We start from the raw sequence: 17,122 nt of genomic DNA, 5'->3' as shown, positions 1-17,122 counted from the left end.
GGAAGTTACAAAACTGATGCGAATTACGGCATCTGTTAGTTAAGTACTCACTCCTGAAACTCCTGTTTTTTAACGAATCGTATAACTACGACAGTGGTCACCTATAATGGATTCATAATTACTCAAACAACACACAGATCAAAACACTACTATTCCGTATTCTAATTTGTCAGTTCATTGTCCGAAGTGTTTACATTTACTTTTGCTCGGTGTCTTGTAACTTACAGCGTTTTTGAAATGAAGATTCCGCCTGATAATTCTGTAGTTCTGTTGGGGAAGACCTTCCTTTTCCTTTATCGGACGCCACTGTCGACTAACATTTGGTGGATTCTAGGTCGCATCACTACTTACTTCTATGCCATAACCTCCTGACATTAGTTAACCGACAAACATTATACTTTTACTTAACTCCATTCACTACAGTGGTTAAATAAAACGTCCTGAGAAGTTCTAATCATGGACTGTAAGAAAATCTAACGCCCACTCACCGAAAAAACTAATATGCAATGATATCACGAAACGAATTTGTCATCCATACTATCGTCTTTCGTCCATGGTTAAGAAATGTCGGAAATTGTTACAAGTTACCTATTATACTTGTATTCGCACACAGTTGCACGTACAGTCTTCATTTCATCCTTACAATTTCTTGCCGGCGACTTTAAAAATTTGCTCCTGCATTTCTCTATGACTTCATCTGAATGAAGCAACGGAGTTCTTATACACAGCACAAGGATAAAACCGTCATCTGGCCGCATTGATCCACGTTTTGCCCAAATATCTGCAGGCTAATGTCGCCATGCTCTAGTGTCTCTAACAGACCACGTCTCATTTCTCTTCAGCTGAGATAGAGAGGAAGAAAAATCGCATTTTAGCGTCCGGTTGCCGTCGAGTTCTCTAGAGACGAAACACATGCGCGAATGTCATGCAACATCTGGTTTCTCTAAACGCCAGACCCATTTTTTTTTTTTTAGTTTTTACAGCAGCAGAAAATGTGTGAAATACTGATACATGTTAGATGTATAGAGACTACATTTTTATGGTACATGGTGAACACACCATTTCACTGACTGATCCAGGAAGACGTTTCTGAACATTGCCTGACGCTTATGCTTGCAGAACATTAGCTTCAGTAAGCTGTTGAATATGATATCGAGGTGTAATCTAAATGCGATTGCAAATAATACGCGCATAAACACCCTCGAGTTAATCTGGAAAACAATCTTGGGTAAATAAAGCTGCATTAAACGGAATCCTATATAGGAGTCTACCACTCTCCTTTCAGACATTCGCCTACAAATATTACAGTGTCAACAGGCTTTTAACGTTACGAAATAACTTCACAGACCGACCTAAATACCAAACTAAAGCTGCCGTAGCGAGGGTTAACGGACGCTCGTTCCTAGCTAGCTACCCTTGCCATGGCGTGTGCTCTTCGTTGGAATTTCAGAACGATTTTCATATGTCTCCGTCGATGTTAAAATAATAGTCATTCTCAAACGCCTGTCTCGATGATCGTTCATCTAAGCCTTATTTAGCCTTAATTATTTACGTACTACAGTGTTCCAGTTCTATTGCAGAAATATTTCCGTAGAGTGTGGCGTCTGTCTGTCAGATAATTGTAATTAAAGTGTTCAGTGGCATATCCATCATTTGCATGTGAACGCTGTATTAGTTGAGTTGAGAACTGTATAAGGAGTATTATCTGCGATAATATTACAGTTTTTGACTGTTAACAATCGCGTAGCAAAATGTGAATTCGCATTTATTTATATTTATTTAGCGATTTAGTATTGAGTAAATTGATGTAACGAGTGGTAATTAAATCGTAAACTTTTGTTCTGTATTCGTCTTAAAAGTTAATTTACTAAAAGAAGGTTATTGACTGTAAATTGTTAAAATATTTTAAAGCTATCACTTAAAAAAAAAACAAGTGGCGGACTTGCTCTATAATGTCCGATCACTATACATAAACTAAAAGTAATTATTCAGTTCCTTTCAACGAAAGCGACAGAGCTCGTTCACCATATTATGAGATTGCCATATCCGGAACGGGTTCTGTTCTCAAAACTGAGAAACATATTTAGAACATAGCTGTAAATCAGGAAGTTTAACGTATTCGTATGCTCAGTGTTATAAGGACATCTTGAAGGCACAAAGTATAAAACTGTAGCTGTTGACTACCTCCTGTGTACGTACAATTTGAAATATTATTAGCTATGATAAGTAGACGGGGTGTACAAAACAAACGACATTCTCCTGACTGATTTGCAAAGATTATCATCATTGTAGACTTAAAAATACTGAACGAGAAAGTAGAGTATGTATATCTATGACGTGAGCATAGTCTACTGCACATACACTCCTGGAAATTGAAATAAGAACACCGTGAATTCATTGTCCCAGGAAGGGGAAACTTTATTGACACATTCCTGGGGTCAGATACATCACATGATCACACTGACAGAACCACAGGCACATAGACACAGGCAACAGAGCATGCACAATGTCGGCACTAGTACAGTGTATATCCACCTTTCGCAGCAATGCAGGCTGCTATTCTCCCATGGAGACAATCGTAGAGATGCTGGATGTAGCCCTGTGGAACGGCTTGCCATGCCATTTCCACCTGGCGCCTCAGTTGGACCAGCGTTCGTGCTGGACGTGCAGACCGCGTGAGACGACGCTTCATCCAGTCCCAAACATGCTCAGTGGGGGACAGATCCGGAGATCTTGCTGGCCAGGGTAGTTGACTTACACCTTCTAGAGCACGTTGGGTGGCACGGGATACATGCGGACGTGCATTGTCCTGTTGGAACAGCAAGTTCCCTTGCCGGTCTAGGAATGGTAGTTCGATGGGTTCGATGACGGTTTGGATGTACTGTGCACTATTCAGTGTCCCCTCGACGATCACCAGTGGTGTACGGCCAGTATAGGAGATCGCTCCCCACACCATGATGCCGGGTGTTGGCCCCGTGTGCCTCGGTCGTATGTAGTCCTGATTGTGGCGCTCACCTGCACGGCGCCAAACACGCATACGACCATCATTGGCACCAAGGCAGAAGCGACTCTCATCGCTGAAGACGACACGTCTCCATTCGTCCCTCCATTCACGCCTGTCGCGACACCACTGGAGGCGGGCTGCACGATGTTGGGGCGTGAGCGGAAGACGGCCTAACGGTGTGCGGGACCGTAGCCCAGCTTCATGGAGACGGTTGCGAATGGTCCTCGCCGATACCCCAGGAGCAACAGTGTCCCTAATTTGCTGGGAAGTGGCGGTGCGGTCCCCTACGGCACTGCGTAGGATCCTACGGTCTTGGCGTGCATCCGTGCGTCGCTGCGGTCCGGTTCCAGGTCGACGGGCACGTGCACCTTCCGCCGACCACTGGCGACAACATCGATGTACTGTGGAGACCTCACGCCCCACGTGTTGAGCAATTCGGCGGTACGTCCACCCGGCCTCCCGCATGCCCACTATACGCCCTCGCTCAAAGTCTGTCAACTGCACATACGGTTCACGTCCACGCTGTCGCGGCATGCTACCAGTGTTAAAGACTGCGATGGAGCTCCGTATGCCACGGCAAACTGGCTGACACTGACGGCGGCGGTGCACAAATGCTGCGCAGCTAGCGCCATTCGACGGCCAACACCGCGGTTCCTGGTGTGTCCGCTGTGCCATGCGTGTGATCATTGCTTGTACAGCCCTCTCGCAGTGTCCGGAGCAAGTATGGTGGGTCTGACACACCGGTGTCAATGTGTTGTTTTTTCCATTTCCAGGAGTGTATGTTCAACATCAGACCGCTATAGTCACTTGATTCTGTGACGATGCAGCTTGTCTACAATTTGCGGCAATAGCGAAACTTGAATATCATACGTTTTCACTGTGTTTTATATACTTTTATGCACATTTGCGTTTTAGCAACAGCTATGGCGCAGTATTGTCGTTGCTACGGATGCAAAGAAGTGTGTGAAAGGAGGGCCAGTTACTTTTTATAGGTTTGTACAACAAACGTATGATTGTAAATGTGATTTTGATATAAGACACTTTATATGTTGAAAAATATCGTGACACTGTGTTATTAAGTCTTCTACTGTAGTGATAATTTCTGCGATTTTATGTCCATGTGTTTTCGAGACAACTGCTAGATAAATTTGCAAGTACGTTTGAGTAAACTGCTAGTCCGTGAACACATATTGGTGCTATGTTCGTACGCAGATAAAATTTATACATGACACTCTGATTAATTTCCTCCAATTTATGCAGGTTCTTAAACACTTGTGTGTATCTAAGTATTTCTGTATGGGACAGTTTCCTACAGAGTGTCATTGTGACATCATTAATTAGAACAGATTCGACAATATGAATCAGTACAATAAAAAACCTAAAAAAATATTGTTGGCTGTCACTTCTTTTATTACTCCAAAATTCGAGAACTGAGCTTATATTCTTCTATTTTTTGCGTAGTGTGTGGTATTACTTTTCTGATGAGATGGCGAAAAAGTGTTGTAGATATTTTACCTGTCTATAAACATCAGAAGCGTAAATAAAGAAAAATTGAAAATGATAACAGACAAGTATGTGGTGCACATCGCTTACTGTATTTAGTGTAACAATCTCACAGTTCCAAATGCGTTGTTTTCTCGTGACACTTCGGCACCGTTTACTGAGTTTCTGTAACGTGATTAATTACAACAGAGATTCAACAGTGAATAACTGCAACAGAAACGGTAAGAAAGTTTTTGTGACTGTCAGTTCCTACCTCGTTAGCAACAAAACGTAAATAAAGTAGAATCTGAGTCACGATATTTTGACGAAGAGGCATAATATCATTGCTCTTCACATCTTTAAGCCAACTTGGAGTTCGTAGTATCAAACTGTTAAGTTTTCTGCAACACGCATGTAGAAAATTTCATGTTATTTCTGTAGCAGCGAAGTAATAACACTCAAAATACGGAAAGCGCGATACGAGCTAAAATGCACCGGCCCAGAATCAGGTGACTTGAAGCTGAAGTAAAGGTTGCGGACAGGATTCTCGTTCTGCGCATCTGAATGTTCACTCCATAGATATTTGTACGCTGTGAAAGAGAAGCACTGTTTTACGTTGATTGAGTTGGAAGGGCTCTCTATTCTTAGTAACGTTAGTAGAGTGCTGCCGCGCTCTTCGTCTGACCGGCTACAACTCGCCTGCTGAAGGTGCATCCCAGCCGTCCGTCGTTGGCCCCAGATAATACTACTCGGTCGTCCATGTCTCTGGCCCGGACACGGGATGCGCGAATAATCGAGTAAGACCGGTCTTCGCTGACGTCAAGCTTCGCCTCGTGTCGCTTCCCTGCACTGTACAAATTCAACGCATCTCTCTCTCTCTCTCTCTCTCTCTCTCTCTCTATCTATCTATCTATCTATCTATCTCCCTCTCTCGATAACACAGAAATAAAGTTTCCAAGAACGCATACGTAACAGCTACCATCATACAGCGCGTTGAGATTAATTGAATATTTGAATAGAATCATAGAGAGAAGATAAAGCTCTTTTCCAAACAGAAAATTCATTCTGTCTGTCATTAATAGGAACTACGTATACATTAAGGGAACATGCTCGTGAAAATAACCAAAAATTTAAAAAAAAATTTCTTGGTCTATACAAAAGACCATTTCATGCTGATTTCAGAAATGTATAGTTTATGGGCATTATCATTTTCCGTTTGTTCTAAAATTGCGGTCCGTCGTTAGTTACGGACAGTTAACACAGGTGTATTCAAGAAGGCACTGACTCCCAAAACCAAAGTACAGGCTTGTCTAGAGGACTATGGTTCGAATATAAACAAAGACACGAGAATATATGATTTCGGAATTTCATACGCATGTGGTTTTATAGTAATTGTGTGTTGGATTGTTTCTGTGTGTGTTTCCTGTGGTAAAAATGACGAGAGTAAGTAAATTTAGCCCCAAGCGAAAGTTTCGCTGCAACCAGTTCCAAACACAACCGAATAATACACACCAGTTGCTTCCAAAGTCGTCCACGGAAACTGTGTCTACAGGCTGTGTTTCTAGACGTAAACTTTCGCTTTCTGAATGTAATAAGAACAAGCCTAGTAGTATTATGAGCAGCAATAACGACGGAAATTTTATTGTGAACCTAAATATGCTGTCAAGACTTTTGAAGAGTGCTGTGCAATATGTGTACTGCAATAGTGAAGATAGTATTGACGTTTCTGAGGACATTTCAGCAAGGAAGGGTCTTTCAAGTCGGTCAGTGATTGCCTGTAACTCGTGTAAGGTGCACAGCGATACTATGACATCGCCAGTAACTGATAGTCACCATTGCAGTGTAAATATTCAGCTTGCTTGTGCGATGTATTGAAAGAGGAAGGAGAGCTGCCCAGACTTTTGGTACACTGATGGATTTACCTCAACCTCCACTGAGGTTTGACAGATTCAATAAATTAATACATAATGCTTATGTGGTGTAAGTAAGCATTCAATGAAAAGAACAGCACAAAAAGCAGTAGCCTTGTCTGAGAATACATAAATTGTAGCAGCATTTGGAAGTCATACTTCTCTGAATTAGGCTGTAACTGCCACGTTTATTGAAACTGGTAAGGTACGAGATTATGAATGTCTAACAAATCACTGCCAGGATTGTTCAAGTAAATTTATTGGCACCCATGTTTGTGTGAAGAGCTTTGATGGTCCAAGTGGAAACAAGAAAACGAAAGGAGTTCGAAACATCTTTAGAAGATCAGAGGTCAGTCGTGGTGTGAGATATGTAGGGTACCTTGGGGATGGAGACTGTAAAGGACACACTACTGTTGTTAATTACAGACCATATGGGGACACACTGATAGAAAAGCTTGACTGTGTTGGGCATGTACAAAAAAAGAATGTGAGCTCGGCTGAGAAAATTATTTAAAGACTTCAGTGGAAAAAAACTGTCACACGGAAAACACATATGTGTTCCACGTCGTCTTACAAAAAGTGAAATTGATTCTTTGACTCAATATTACGGACTAGCAATAAGGAGAAATCTAGGAGATTTGGAGAACATGAGACGAGCTGTTTGGGTAACATGGTTTGACAGAGTGTCAGCAGATGAAACCCCACAACAAGGTTTGTGTCCAAAAGGGGAAGAGTCGTGGTGCAAGTACTGGTTGAGGAATGCTACAGGCATACAATATACCCACAAGCATTCCTTACCACTTGCTGTAATGGAGGAAATTAGGCCTATGTATGGGGATCTGGCAAATAAAAGTCTACTCAGGAAATTTATGCATGGTCTCTCTCAGAATGCAAATGAAAGCTTCATCAGCTGTATGTGGGAGAGAACACGCAAAACTGTATTTTTTGGGCTGACAGTGCTGAAGATTGGTGTAATAGATGCAATAATAACATTCAATAATGATGCAATTTCAAGGATCAATGTTATGAAGAAACTGAACATCCACACGGGAAGGGATATGGCTTCAGCTCTGACTGGTATTGATAAGCGGCGGGTAAGCGAAGCAGAGACAGCTGCAGAAGCTTCTACCAAGGAGTAAAGGATAAAGAAAAGAATGAAGAGAAAGAGTATGGTGGATAAGGAAACAGGAGGACAACTGGAGTATGCAGCTGGAATGCTCTAAACGAGCATAGTTAATAAATCTGTAAATCTTTTGCGATTTACCGAAAACTTGAATTTTCATCTTTCAGGTACACTTTTCTCCTAACTGACTGAAGTTAAACTCACAAAAATTGGTACAGGTATTTAGAAGTACCTCCTCTACATTCCTTGCCTACTATTTCCTGCAAAACTTATAACAGGATGATGATGTCGGTGATATTTGAGCTACATTTTTAAATATTTTTGTTGTAATAAAATAAATTACCTGTCTTTTTACAGATCAGTATCAGGGAAGAAAATTGGAAGCATGAAACACTTACGTAAATGTTTTCTGTACTGTGACTCTTTCTCCAAGCTGTGCAGTCAGTGGTTTCAAAGAAAATGGTACCGAAGTAAAACAGTGTTCCGTTTTTTATACTATTATAAATATTGCTGTCAGTACCAAAATATTATAAATATCTCAATGATTTTTTGGTAAATGCTTTGACTAATGACCCTTATTGTGTGTAAGAATTTTGAGCAATCTCGTATTTATAAATCAGTTGCACTATGAGGGTGAAGATAGTTCTAAAAATACAGCCCGTTCAGGGGCGTGTCCCCTTAAATAAATACCTCCTCTGAAATCTAGGAAGTCTTTGGGAAGAAAAGAAACGATAAACATTATATATTTACAGCAGTATCTTTTCACCTTTCACTTACAAGAGAAGATATTTTATAGTTACTGTTGATCAGCAGCAGATCGCTGAAGCGTTCTGGATTTAATTGGCTGCCGCGAATTTTTAATAATGCTAGCTTTACCAAAGCACCGATCACACGGGGCACTTGTTACTGGAATACATACGAGGGGTGTTTGAAAAGTCGGTGCAAAAATAAAAACTACTTACGTGTTTGGGGTAGACCTTTTGTATTATACACTTCGTCCAACGCTGTTCTAATTTGTTGATCCCTTCCAAATAATAGGAATTGTCAAAGTGTGCAAAATAGCTATTAGTTGCTGCAGTCACCCCCTCGTTTGAATAAAATTTTTGTCCCGCCAGCCATTTCTTAAAATTGGGGAACAAATAGTAGACCGATGGAGCCAGTCTGGAGAATAGGGGGGATTGAAACGAGTTGTAATCGTATTTCCATTAATTTTGGAAAACCACAACTACTGAGGTGTGTGCTGGTGCATTCGTGATGGAAAAGGACTTTTTTGGCATCCAATCGCCGAAGTTTTTCTTGCAGCTCGGTTTTCAAACAGTCCAATAACGATGAATAATATGCATCTGTAATAATTTTATCCTTTTCCAGATAGTCGATGAGGATTATCCCTTGCGAATCCCAAAATACAGTCGCCATAACCTTTCCGGCCGAAGGAATGGTCTTCGCCTTTTTTGGTGCAGATTCTCCCTTGGTGACCCACTTTTTATATTGTTGTTTGGTCTCAGGAGTACAGTACTGTATCCATGTTTCATCGACAGTGACTAAACGACGCTTAAAGTCCTGCGGATTCTCCCTGAACAGCTGGAAACCATCCTTGCAACAATTCAGACGATTCCGTTTTCGGTCAAGCGTGAGGAATCGCGGAACCCATCTTGTGGATAGCTTCCTCATGTCCAAATGTTTATGCAAAATATTATGTACCCGTTCATTCGAGATGCCCACAGCACTAGAAATATCACGCACCTTAACACTTCTGTCATGCAGCACCATATCATGGATTTTATCAATGATTTCTGCAGTCGTAACCTCTACAGGGCGTCCAGATCGTTCTGCATCGCTTGTGCCAATATGGCCACTCCGAAAATTTTGAAACCACTTGTAAACTGTTCTAAACGAAGGTGCAGACCCACCGTAATGTTTATCAAGCTTCTCTTTAGTCTCCTGAGTCGTTTTGCCTTTTATAAAGTAATGTTTAATCACTACAGGAAATTCTTTTTCGTCCATTTTTTGACAATCACTCAACTTCCTTGATTCACACGAATGCCAAACACAAAGAAATGGGCAATACGGCTGAAACTTGGTGTGCGTTCTTTCTAAAGATGCTACTAACTAAACATGACCTCGATAGACACTGGTGGTGACATCTCTCGGACTTTGCACGGACTTTTCAAACGCCCCTCGTAAAATACGTCTTGCAACTGCAGCCAGGCCTGCTAGATCTTTTTCATGTCTGCTCCACCACTTTAAGATGTCATTGCTATCGCAGGTGTGTATTAAAATATCTACTTCATCTGCTGCGGAGGATTTGTTACTCTTTCAGTCCTCGAAACGATCTCTCTTTCTAGTTGGCAATGAAAGTACACTTCAAGGCTCTCTGTTAATAACAAGAAGAGACATAAGTAATACAGAACTGATGTGGAAAGCATGGAGTCATACCAGGAAAATATGTGTTTCGCGACTTATAATACAAGGCCGCGCAGAAAAATAATGCCTCTGAATAAGTATACATCATTGTTCTTCATGTCTATGTATTTATTTCTCAATACAGTCACCGTGGCGACGAACACATTTCTCCAAACGAGAGACCAGTTTGTTGACATCGTCGTTCTAGAATGTTTGATACTGTTGACAGAGCCACGACCTCGAAGGTATTCTTCCACTTTTGGAAACACATGAAAATCGGATGGTGCCAGGTCGGGACTGTACGGAGGATGATTATGATACTGATCTCGAGGCGTCGATTCGTTGTAGGTGTCGCAGGGCTCGTATGTGGTCTCGCTTTGTCATGCTGAAGGAGAGGGTGCTCCATATGTCTATCAAGTCTTTCTGTGGTTGGAAAGTCGATAATAGCACGCTGTTTCTCAGGCACCGACATAGTTACATTACACACTTCCGTGTTACAAGCCACAATTTGGAGCCCTGTAGCGGCAGAAGGTTGCAACTTGCGTATGCGAAGCGGGAAGTCGACCGAGTGTTATACATGACACGTTATACTTCAGCCAGTATACATGACACGTTATACGTCAGCCGATATTGAAACAAAAGAAAAGTACGAAGGCATTACTTTTCAGCACGCCTTCATACTTCCGTTTGGCTCTAAAAGAATTGTGCGCTAACTACACATTCACGATTACATTAATCATTCGTAACTTGCACACATTCGTCGCACACAAATAAATGTTTTTCTATTCATTTCTATGAAGGATACTGAGATTAGAGAAGAACGATCAGAAGAACGTAGCAGTTTTATGCTTGAAAATAATTACAACCTTCTCACGTGAAAAGTCAGGACTCGATTTTTAATTCCTTGAACTTCTTTTAAAATACATATCTACTACTTTACATCAGTAACACTACTTCATTAAAGATCTTTCCTTTCCTCGTATCAGAATGAAACCAATTCTTGTAACTGAACTATTTAAAATCACCTTACTGGCATTGTCATTGACATTCCAGATTTGTAGTATTTTGTGAAACCAAAGTACTAACTAACTGGATTGTAGGTTCTTCTTCGTCTTCGAATTCACCTGTGGTCTCTTTAAATGGTTTAAGGAAATCCAAATTTCTTACTGCGAGCTAATTACGACATCCCTGTAATCTATAAGAGGAATTCTTTTCCGTAAGTGAAGCTGCAACTTCGTTATACTGTGTGTAAGGACTCTAGCGCAGTGTACAGTTTGTTCCATCGTGTGGTTGGTTGGGGAAGGAGACCAGACAGGGTGGTCGTCGGTCTCATCAGATCAGGGAAGGAAGAAGGCCGTGCCCTTTCAGAGGAACCATCCCGGCATTTGCCTGCAATGATATAAGGAAATCACGGAAAACCTAAATCAGAATGGCCGGACGCGGGATTGAACCGTCGTCCTCCCGAATGCGAGTCCAGTGTCTAACCACTGCGCCACCTCACTCGGTGTTCCATCGTGTGCTTCGTTCTTGTTTCAAGCATGAGCAGAGGATCCTTTTTTACATGTACTGTACAGTGCGTTTTGCAGTATTTATTGATGTTGCAATGTTCGAGGTATGATTTTAAAAAAAAGTATCTTCGTCGAAAGTATAGCTAAATACTGTTTATACAGTGAGGAGCACAACGAAGCATTTCGTGATTTTCCACGGCTTTTATTATCGTCGTTTTTTCCGTTTCCAAGCTTTTATTATATTGGCACCCTCGCCAGAATGAAAAGCAAAGCTAAGCAACATGTCCGTCGAAAGTTTCCAATCAGCCAGCCTTTCTCCAATTTCTTTCATAATATTTACTCCTGGATTTTTAACGTCCAGAATTTAGTTGTAAATAGAACGTTACTCACAACAGACCAAATTGCCTTTATGTGCTGTAAGGGCTAGATAATGTACCTGGTTGTGCGAATCAATCCACGTGTCAACTGTTACAGCACGTGTTTTATTAATAACGTCCGTAATAACTGAAGGTATTACTTAGTTCCGATACGATATTGCAGTGCCTCTGTTATTCTGATTACGATGCAAAGTTCCTTTCGACATGCATGCATGTCCAAAGGAACAGGCCTTCCGGGACCACAGCCGTTACGAAACACTTCAAATGAATTCGCAATTGCGGATAAGGACTACCATCAGCTGCAGAATGGAATGACGACAATAAAAATTTGTGCCGGACAGGGACTCGAAACCGAATTTCCTGCTTATCGCGAGCGGTAAGCGGGAAATCCAGGTTCGATCCCGATCCGGCACAATTTTCATTGTCGTCATTCCACGCTGACGTCTCCTTGCTGTGCACCTATATCTGTTTATTCCAGGCCTAGCCTTTGAAATCCTCCCCAGAAACAGCATTAAAATGTCTCATGTCTTTAGCACACACTGCAACACACTTTGCTGGTATCCAATTTTCTATTACTACCGCTATTCCTGAAGGAGCTGTGCCATTGTGGTACTTTTTACAACTGTTAGCCTTTAAATGACTCCTTCCCGACTGGAAACCCAATAATGCAGAGCAATTTATGCACGATACGTACCCAGTAGACTTACTGTTATCGTCTACAACAAAGGGAATTTATTGCATACATCGCGTTTTAGACGCTCTCGTTTCCTCTATGTATACGCGCTGCTTTCAGTCTGACTGCACTGACTTGCAGACGATGCATTGTTACACAGACACACATCACGAATACGAAGCCTGTGCTGGCTGTAGTTGTACATGGATAAAGACGGGTTTAACTTCTTTGGAGGCAAACATTATGTAGGATTCCGTCATGGCTTCTATGCTTGTGCCAAAATTGTGTGGACAGCCTATTCACTTAGCCTGTGCTCTACCCACGTCGGGTATTGTGCTGGTTTACTCGGACATGCTGGACCCTAACCGTCAGTATGGAAGGCACTGTACCATTTATCCCATGCAAAAAAGAAGTTACGAAATGTGGAATTTATACGGCTACGAAATTTTCTGAATATTATTTAACTACGGCATGTAATCAGCTTACACTAGTCTGTCACAATATACACTGATGAGTCAAAACATTATGATCACCTGCTTAATAGCTTGTTTGTCCATCTTTGGAACGAAATACATCACTGATTCTGCGTATCAGCGATCCTGCAGTTTCTTGGTAGATTTGTGGAGGTATGTGGTATTAGATGTCTACGCACCGGTCGTGTAATTCGCATAAATTACGGGCCGCTGATTAGCGTTAGCGGTGATGGCGCCCGATAGCTATCAGATGGCTTCCACACACCTTACATCAGGCGAATTTGGTCGGCGAGACTTCAACGTGAGTTTACTATAATGCTCCTCAAACCACTGTAGTACGGTTCCGCCCCGAGACACGAACAGAAGACATAAGCATGAAGGGATTCAGGTGGTTCGCTGCTGCCAGCATGTGTTTGATTACTACCACAGGTCCCGTGCAAGCGCAGGAGACTGTCTCCCGTAGGATAAAACTGCTCCCACCTGTCTGCGTCCGTGGCGCGCTGCACGATTCGAGCCGACTCTCACCTCAGTGATGATGTGTGTGGAGACGACCGGCGACGTAGAGTAGCAAAAATGTGATTCACCCGAAGAGCCGACACGTTTCCATTGACCCGCGACGATGTCGTTGGGTCAACATGTCAACACGGCGTAGCTCCATGTTAAACAGTGTACGATAAACGGTGTGCTCCCGCACCAAGTGGTAGTTTCACTGTCCTTCTGTCTCTTTCTTTAGATGCTCACGACGTGAGCATTCGACCAGCTTCGCCGTTTTCAAGAGATTCGTTCACAGGCTCTGAGTAATAATAATCTGATCTTTGTCAAAGTTGCTTCTCTCCATGCATATACTTAAGATTGTATCACATTTTACAAAAATTGTGGCTGCAATGAGTACGAAACTATAACGTGTGTTGTTTCTGTGCGGACGTTTGGTGAGTGAATGCGTGGTGTGTGCAGGTTGTGCGTGGGGCATTTCGCTGCTCCTGTGGCCGCCCTGGATCTACTCGTGGCCGTACATCGAGGGCGAACGCACCGTGCCGGACAACGAGTGCTACATCCAGTTCATCGAAACCAACCACTACATCACGTTCGGCACCGCCATTGCCGCCTTCTACGTGCCTGTCACCGTCATGTGCATCCTGTACTGGCGGATCTGGAGGGAGACGGAGAAACGCCAAAAGGACTTGCCCAACCTCCAGGCGGGGAAGAAGGACTCCAGCAAGCGCTCGAATTCCAGGTAGTGAGTACCTTTCCTATGAACCATAAACCTACCGTCGTAACCGTTCATTATAGTTTTGAAGCACACTATTCGTTTGTAATATCGCATGTGCAGCGCACTGTCTCCACTCAGATGTGTCCAAAGGCTATGAACCTCCTTCGTATTCATGGTTTCAATAGGTGTGCCGTTTTTATATTTCCCTACACTTCAATGTAGTTTACGAGGAACCTTTGTGAAATAATCTAGCAATAGGTCTAGAAACTTGCATACGAATCACATGCAGAAAGATGCTCTACCGGTAACGATTCGGGGCTGAGTAAGCCAGTTAAGTAAGCATTCATTCCTCGAGGCATTTTTGTTTTGTAGTGTGATCTTGCATTATTCTAATGGAGTTCGCCCTTTGGTATCCTGTCCGTGAGGGATACGTCAACAGAGTTTACCATTCTCTCCCGATACTAGCAAGCATTCAATCACCCTCCAGGAAATATCAAATCAGTCCTGTTGTCTCATCCAATAGCTCCTCCTACCATGATTCCAGGCATTAGAGAGGCGTGGGACTGCCTTCCTTGATCTTTCGCTAGGTCGTCTACAGACACGTTGGCTTTGGTAGAACCGCTACAGACAAAAGCGAAACTCATCGCTGTACACTACAGAATATAACTCTATGTCCCAGTAGGCTAGCTTCGTACCATTTAAGACTCTGTCGTTTGTGGTATGGTGTCAACGGTAAACGACGATCGTATGTCATTGAAGGCCTGGAGTCCCCACCTGGGGGAAGTTCTACTGCCGAGTTACATGCCTTTTCTGTTTACGCCACATTGCGGAATTTACGTGTCGATGATGATGAAAGTATGACGAGAACAGCACAATACGCAATCCCCGAGCAGAGAAAATCTCCGACCTGGCCGGGAATAGAACCCAGATCCACTGCATGGCACTCAGACGCGCTGACCACTCAGCTATGAAGTCGGACTTCATCTGGAATTATCCTTGTGCTGCAATATGCAAAGATTAAAGGTCGTTGGGTACTGGAAGTGGAAGTCTTTAGGAACTGTATCGTATAGAGTCCTTTAACTCGACGGAGCGAAGCATCCTTACAAGAAGCAAGCTCAACAAGTAGATGGAACAGCAGTCAAAGCAAACGGTCGCGTGACAAGAAAGTCACGCGACAGCTGAGCAACCTTAATTCAGTTGTCTACGGCGGAGAATTAAGCCACCATGTATTGCACGGCAGCGGTAATGGCAAAGCTGCTCAATGAATCTTCGTACCTCCTATAGTAAGTGAATCGTTTTCATCTGTATCCAAACGCTAGTAGAGACGGTTCGATGTATGTGAGAGGGTACACTAAACATCTCATTCCCTCTGCCGTCCCACCTCTTCCTAGTGTATTCTCGGACGATAAACGGGGAGAGAGAGGCTGTCGATTCCGCCCCCCAGCCCTCGTCCGCCACCCTGGTTTAAAGTCGTGCCATTACATTACATGCGTGTTTCTCCATACGCCGTGGAATGAGATCTTATAGAATTTTGTGAGATAAGCTCCACGCAATTCGCAACACCTTAGTGTAGCACGTCCCGCTATATTTTGTTGAGCATGTCGAAGGCCGTCCGATGTTCCCGAGTGGTTCTAGGCCCTTCAGTCTGGAACCGCGCGACCGCTACGGTCGCAGGTTCGAAACCTGCCACGGGCATGGATGTGTGTGATGTCCTTAGGTTAGTTACGTTTAAGTAGTTCTAAGTTCTAGGGGACTGATGACCTCAGATGTTAAGTCCCATAGTGCTCAGAGCCATTTGAACTATTTGAGCATGCCGAAGCACGCGGTTCTTCTTTGCTTTTTCTGTATCTCCTCCGTTAAGCCAATTTTGTATGATTCCCTCTTCATCCAACAGTACTCAAGAACTGGTCGAACGCGCGTTTCGTAAGTGATCTTTCTCGGGTATGAATCTTCTTGCAACACATCTGAGTAACCTGCCTTATTTGTATTCAGACTGACGAGGTCGTTAAATCACTTCGGACAGCTCCTCTTGGATATTTGAAGGTCTGACGGATACCAGATACTGTTTGCCGCCCTTGTAGTCAAGCGTTACAAGGCATTTTGTGTACCTACAGGGATACATAACTTTTTTTAATATTGAAAGTAAATTGCCATTCTTTGTTTCACGTGCTGATTATGTGCAATACGAAACCGCAGTGCCTGTGTTATTAAGAAGTACGATGCCATGTTCCGTCTAACATGCATGCATGTCCGAGGTTCCGAGCGAGGTGGCGCAGTGGTTAGCACACTGGACTCGCATTCGGGAAGACGACGGTTCAATCCCGCATCCGGCCATCCTGATTTAGGTTTTCCGTGATTTCTCTAAATGACTCCAGGCAAATGCCGGGATGGTTACTTTGAAAGGGCACGGCCGTTTTCCTTCCCCATCCTTCCCTAATCCGATGAGACCGAAGACCTCGCTGTTTGGTCTCCTCCCCGAAAACAACCCAACCCATGTCCGAAGGATCAGGCACTGCAACGAGTACGGCCATCAAGAAATACAGGAAACCTATTCACAGTTGCGAGTATGAACCACCCTGGGATGTACATCAAAGTGCCGACAGTGAAAATTTGTGCCGGACCGGGACTCGAAACCAGATTTCCCACTTTACACGAGCTGTAACCTCAAGCGCTTCGGTTACCTGTGCACTGTGTTACAACTTGCAGATAAATATATCCTTTCTGGACGTACGAGTGCAGGTTGTCTCATGAGGACGACGACATATGGAAGAATCGGTCTGACTGTGATTCTTGCACAGGTAGCCTAAGCGATTAAGGTGATCCGCTGACGTAAAGTTCGATTCCCTGTCCGGCACAAATTTCCATTGTCGTCATACTGATATGCAGCAGCAGGTGGTTCATATCAGCGACTGCGAATACATTACACAATTGCACCGTCAGTCAGCGGCCCGATAAAGCT

General features: G+C 43.2%; 1 protein-coding gene across 1 annotated transcript in view; it reads left to right on the top strand.

Annotated features, from left to right (window-relative positions):
- Positions 1–13,837: 13,837 nt before the first annotated feature.
- Positions 13,838–17,122, top strand: part of LOC126183910 (muscarinic acetylcholine receptor DM1-like) — a 603,207-nt gene continuing 599,922 nt past the window's right edge. Inside the window, exons 1-2 of the mRNA XM_049926254.1 lie at positions 13,838–13,841; positions 13,908–14,190. Coding sequence (XP_049782211.1) covers positions 13,838–13,841; positions 13,908–14,190 — 287 coding nt within the window. The remainder of the gene's footprint in view (positions 13,842–13,907; positions 14,191–17,122) is intronic.

This window comes from Schistocerca cancellata, chromosome 4 (assembly GCF_023864275.1).
Source record: "Schistocerca cancellata isolate TAMUIC-IGC-003103 chromosome 4, iqSchCanc2.1, whole genome shotgun sequence".
In the NCBI taxonomy this organism is placed as follows: Eukaryota; Metazoa; Arthropoda; class Insecta; order Orthoptera; family Acrididae; genus Schistocerca; species Schistocerca cancellata.
This window is presented reverse-complemented; position numbering and strand designations above follow the sequence as displayed.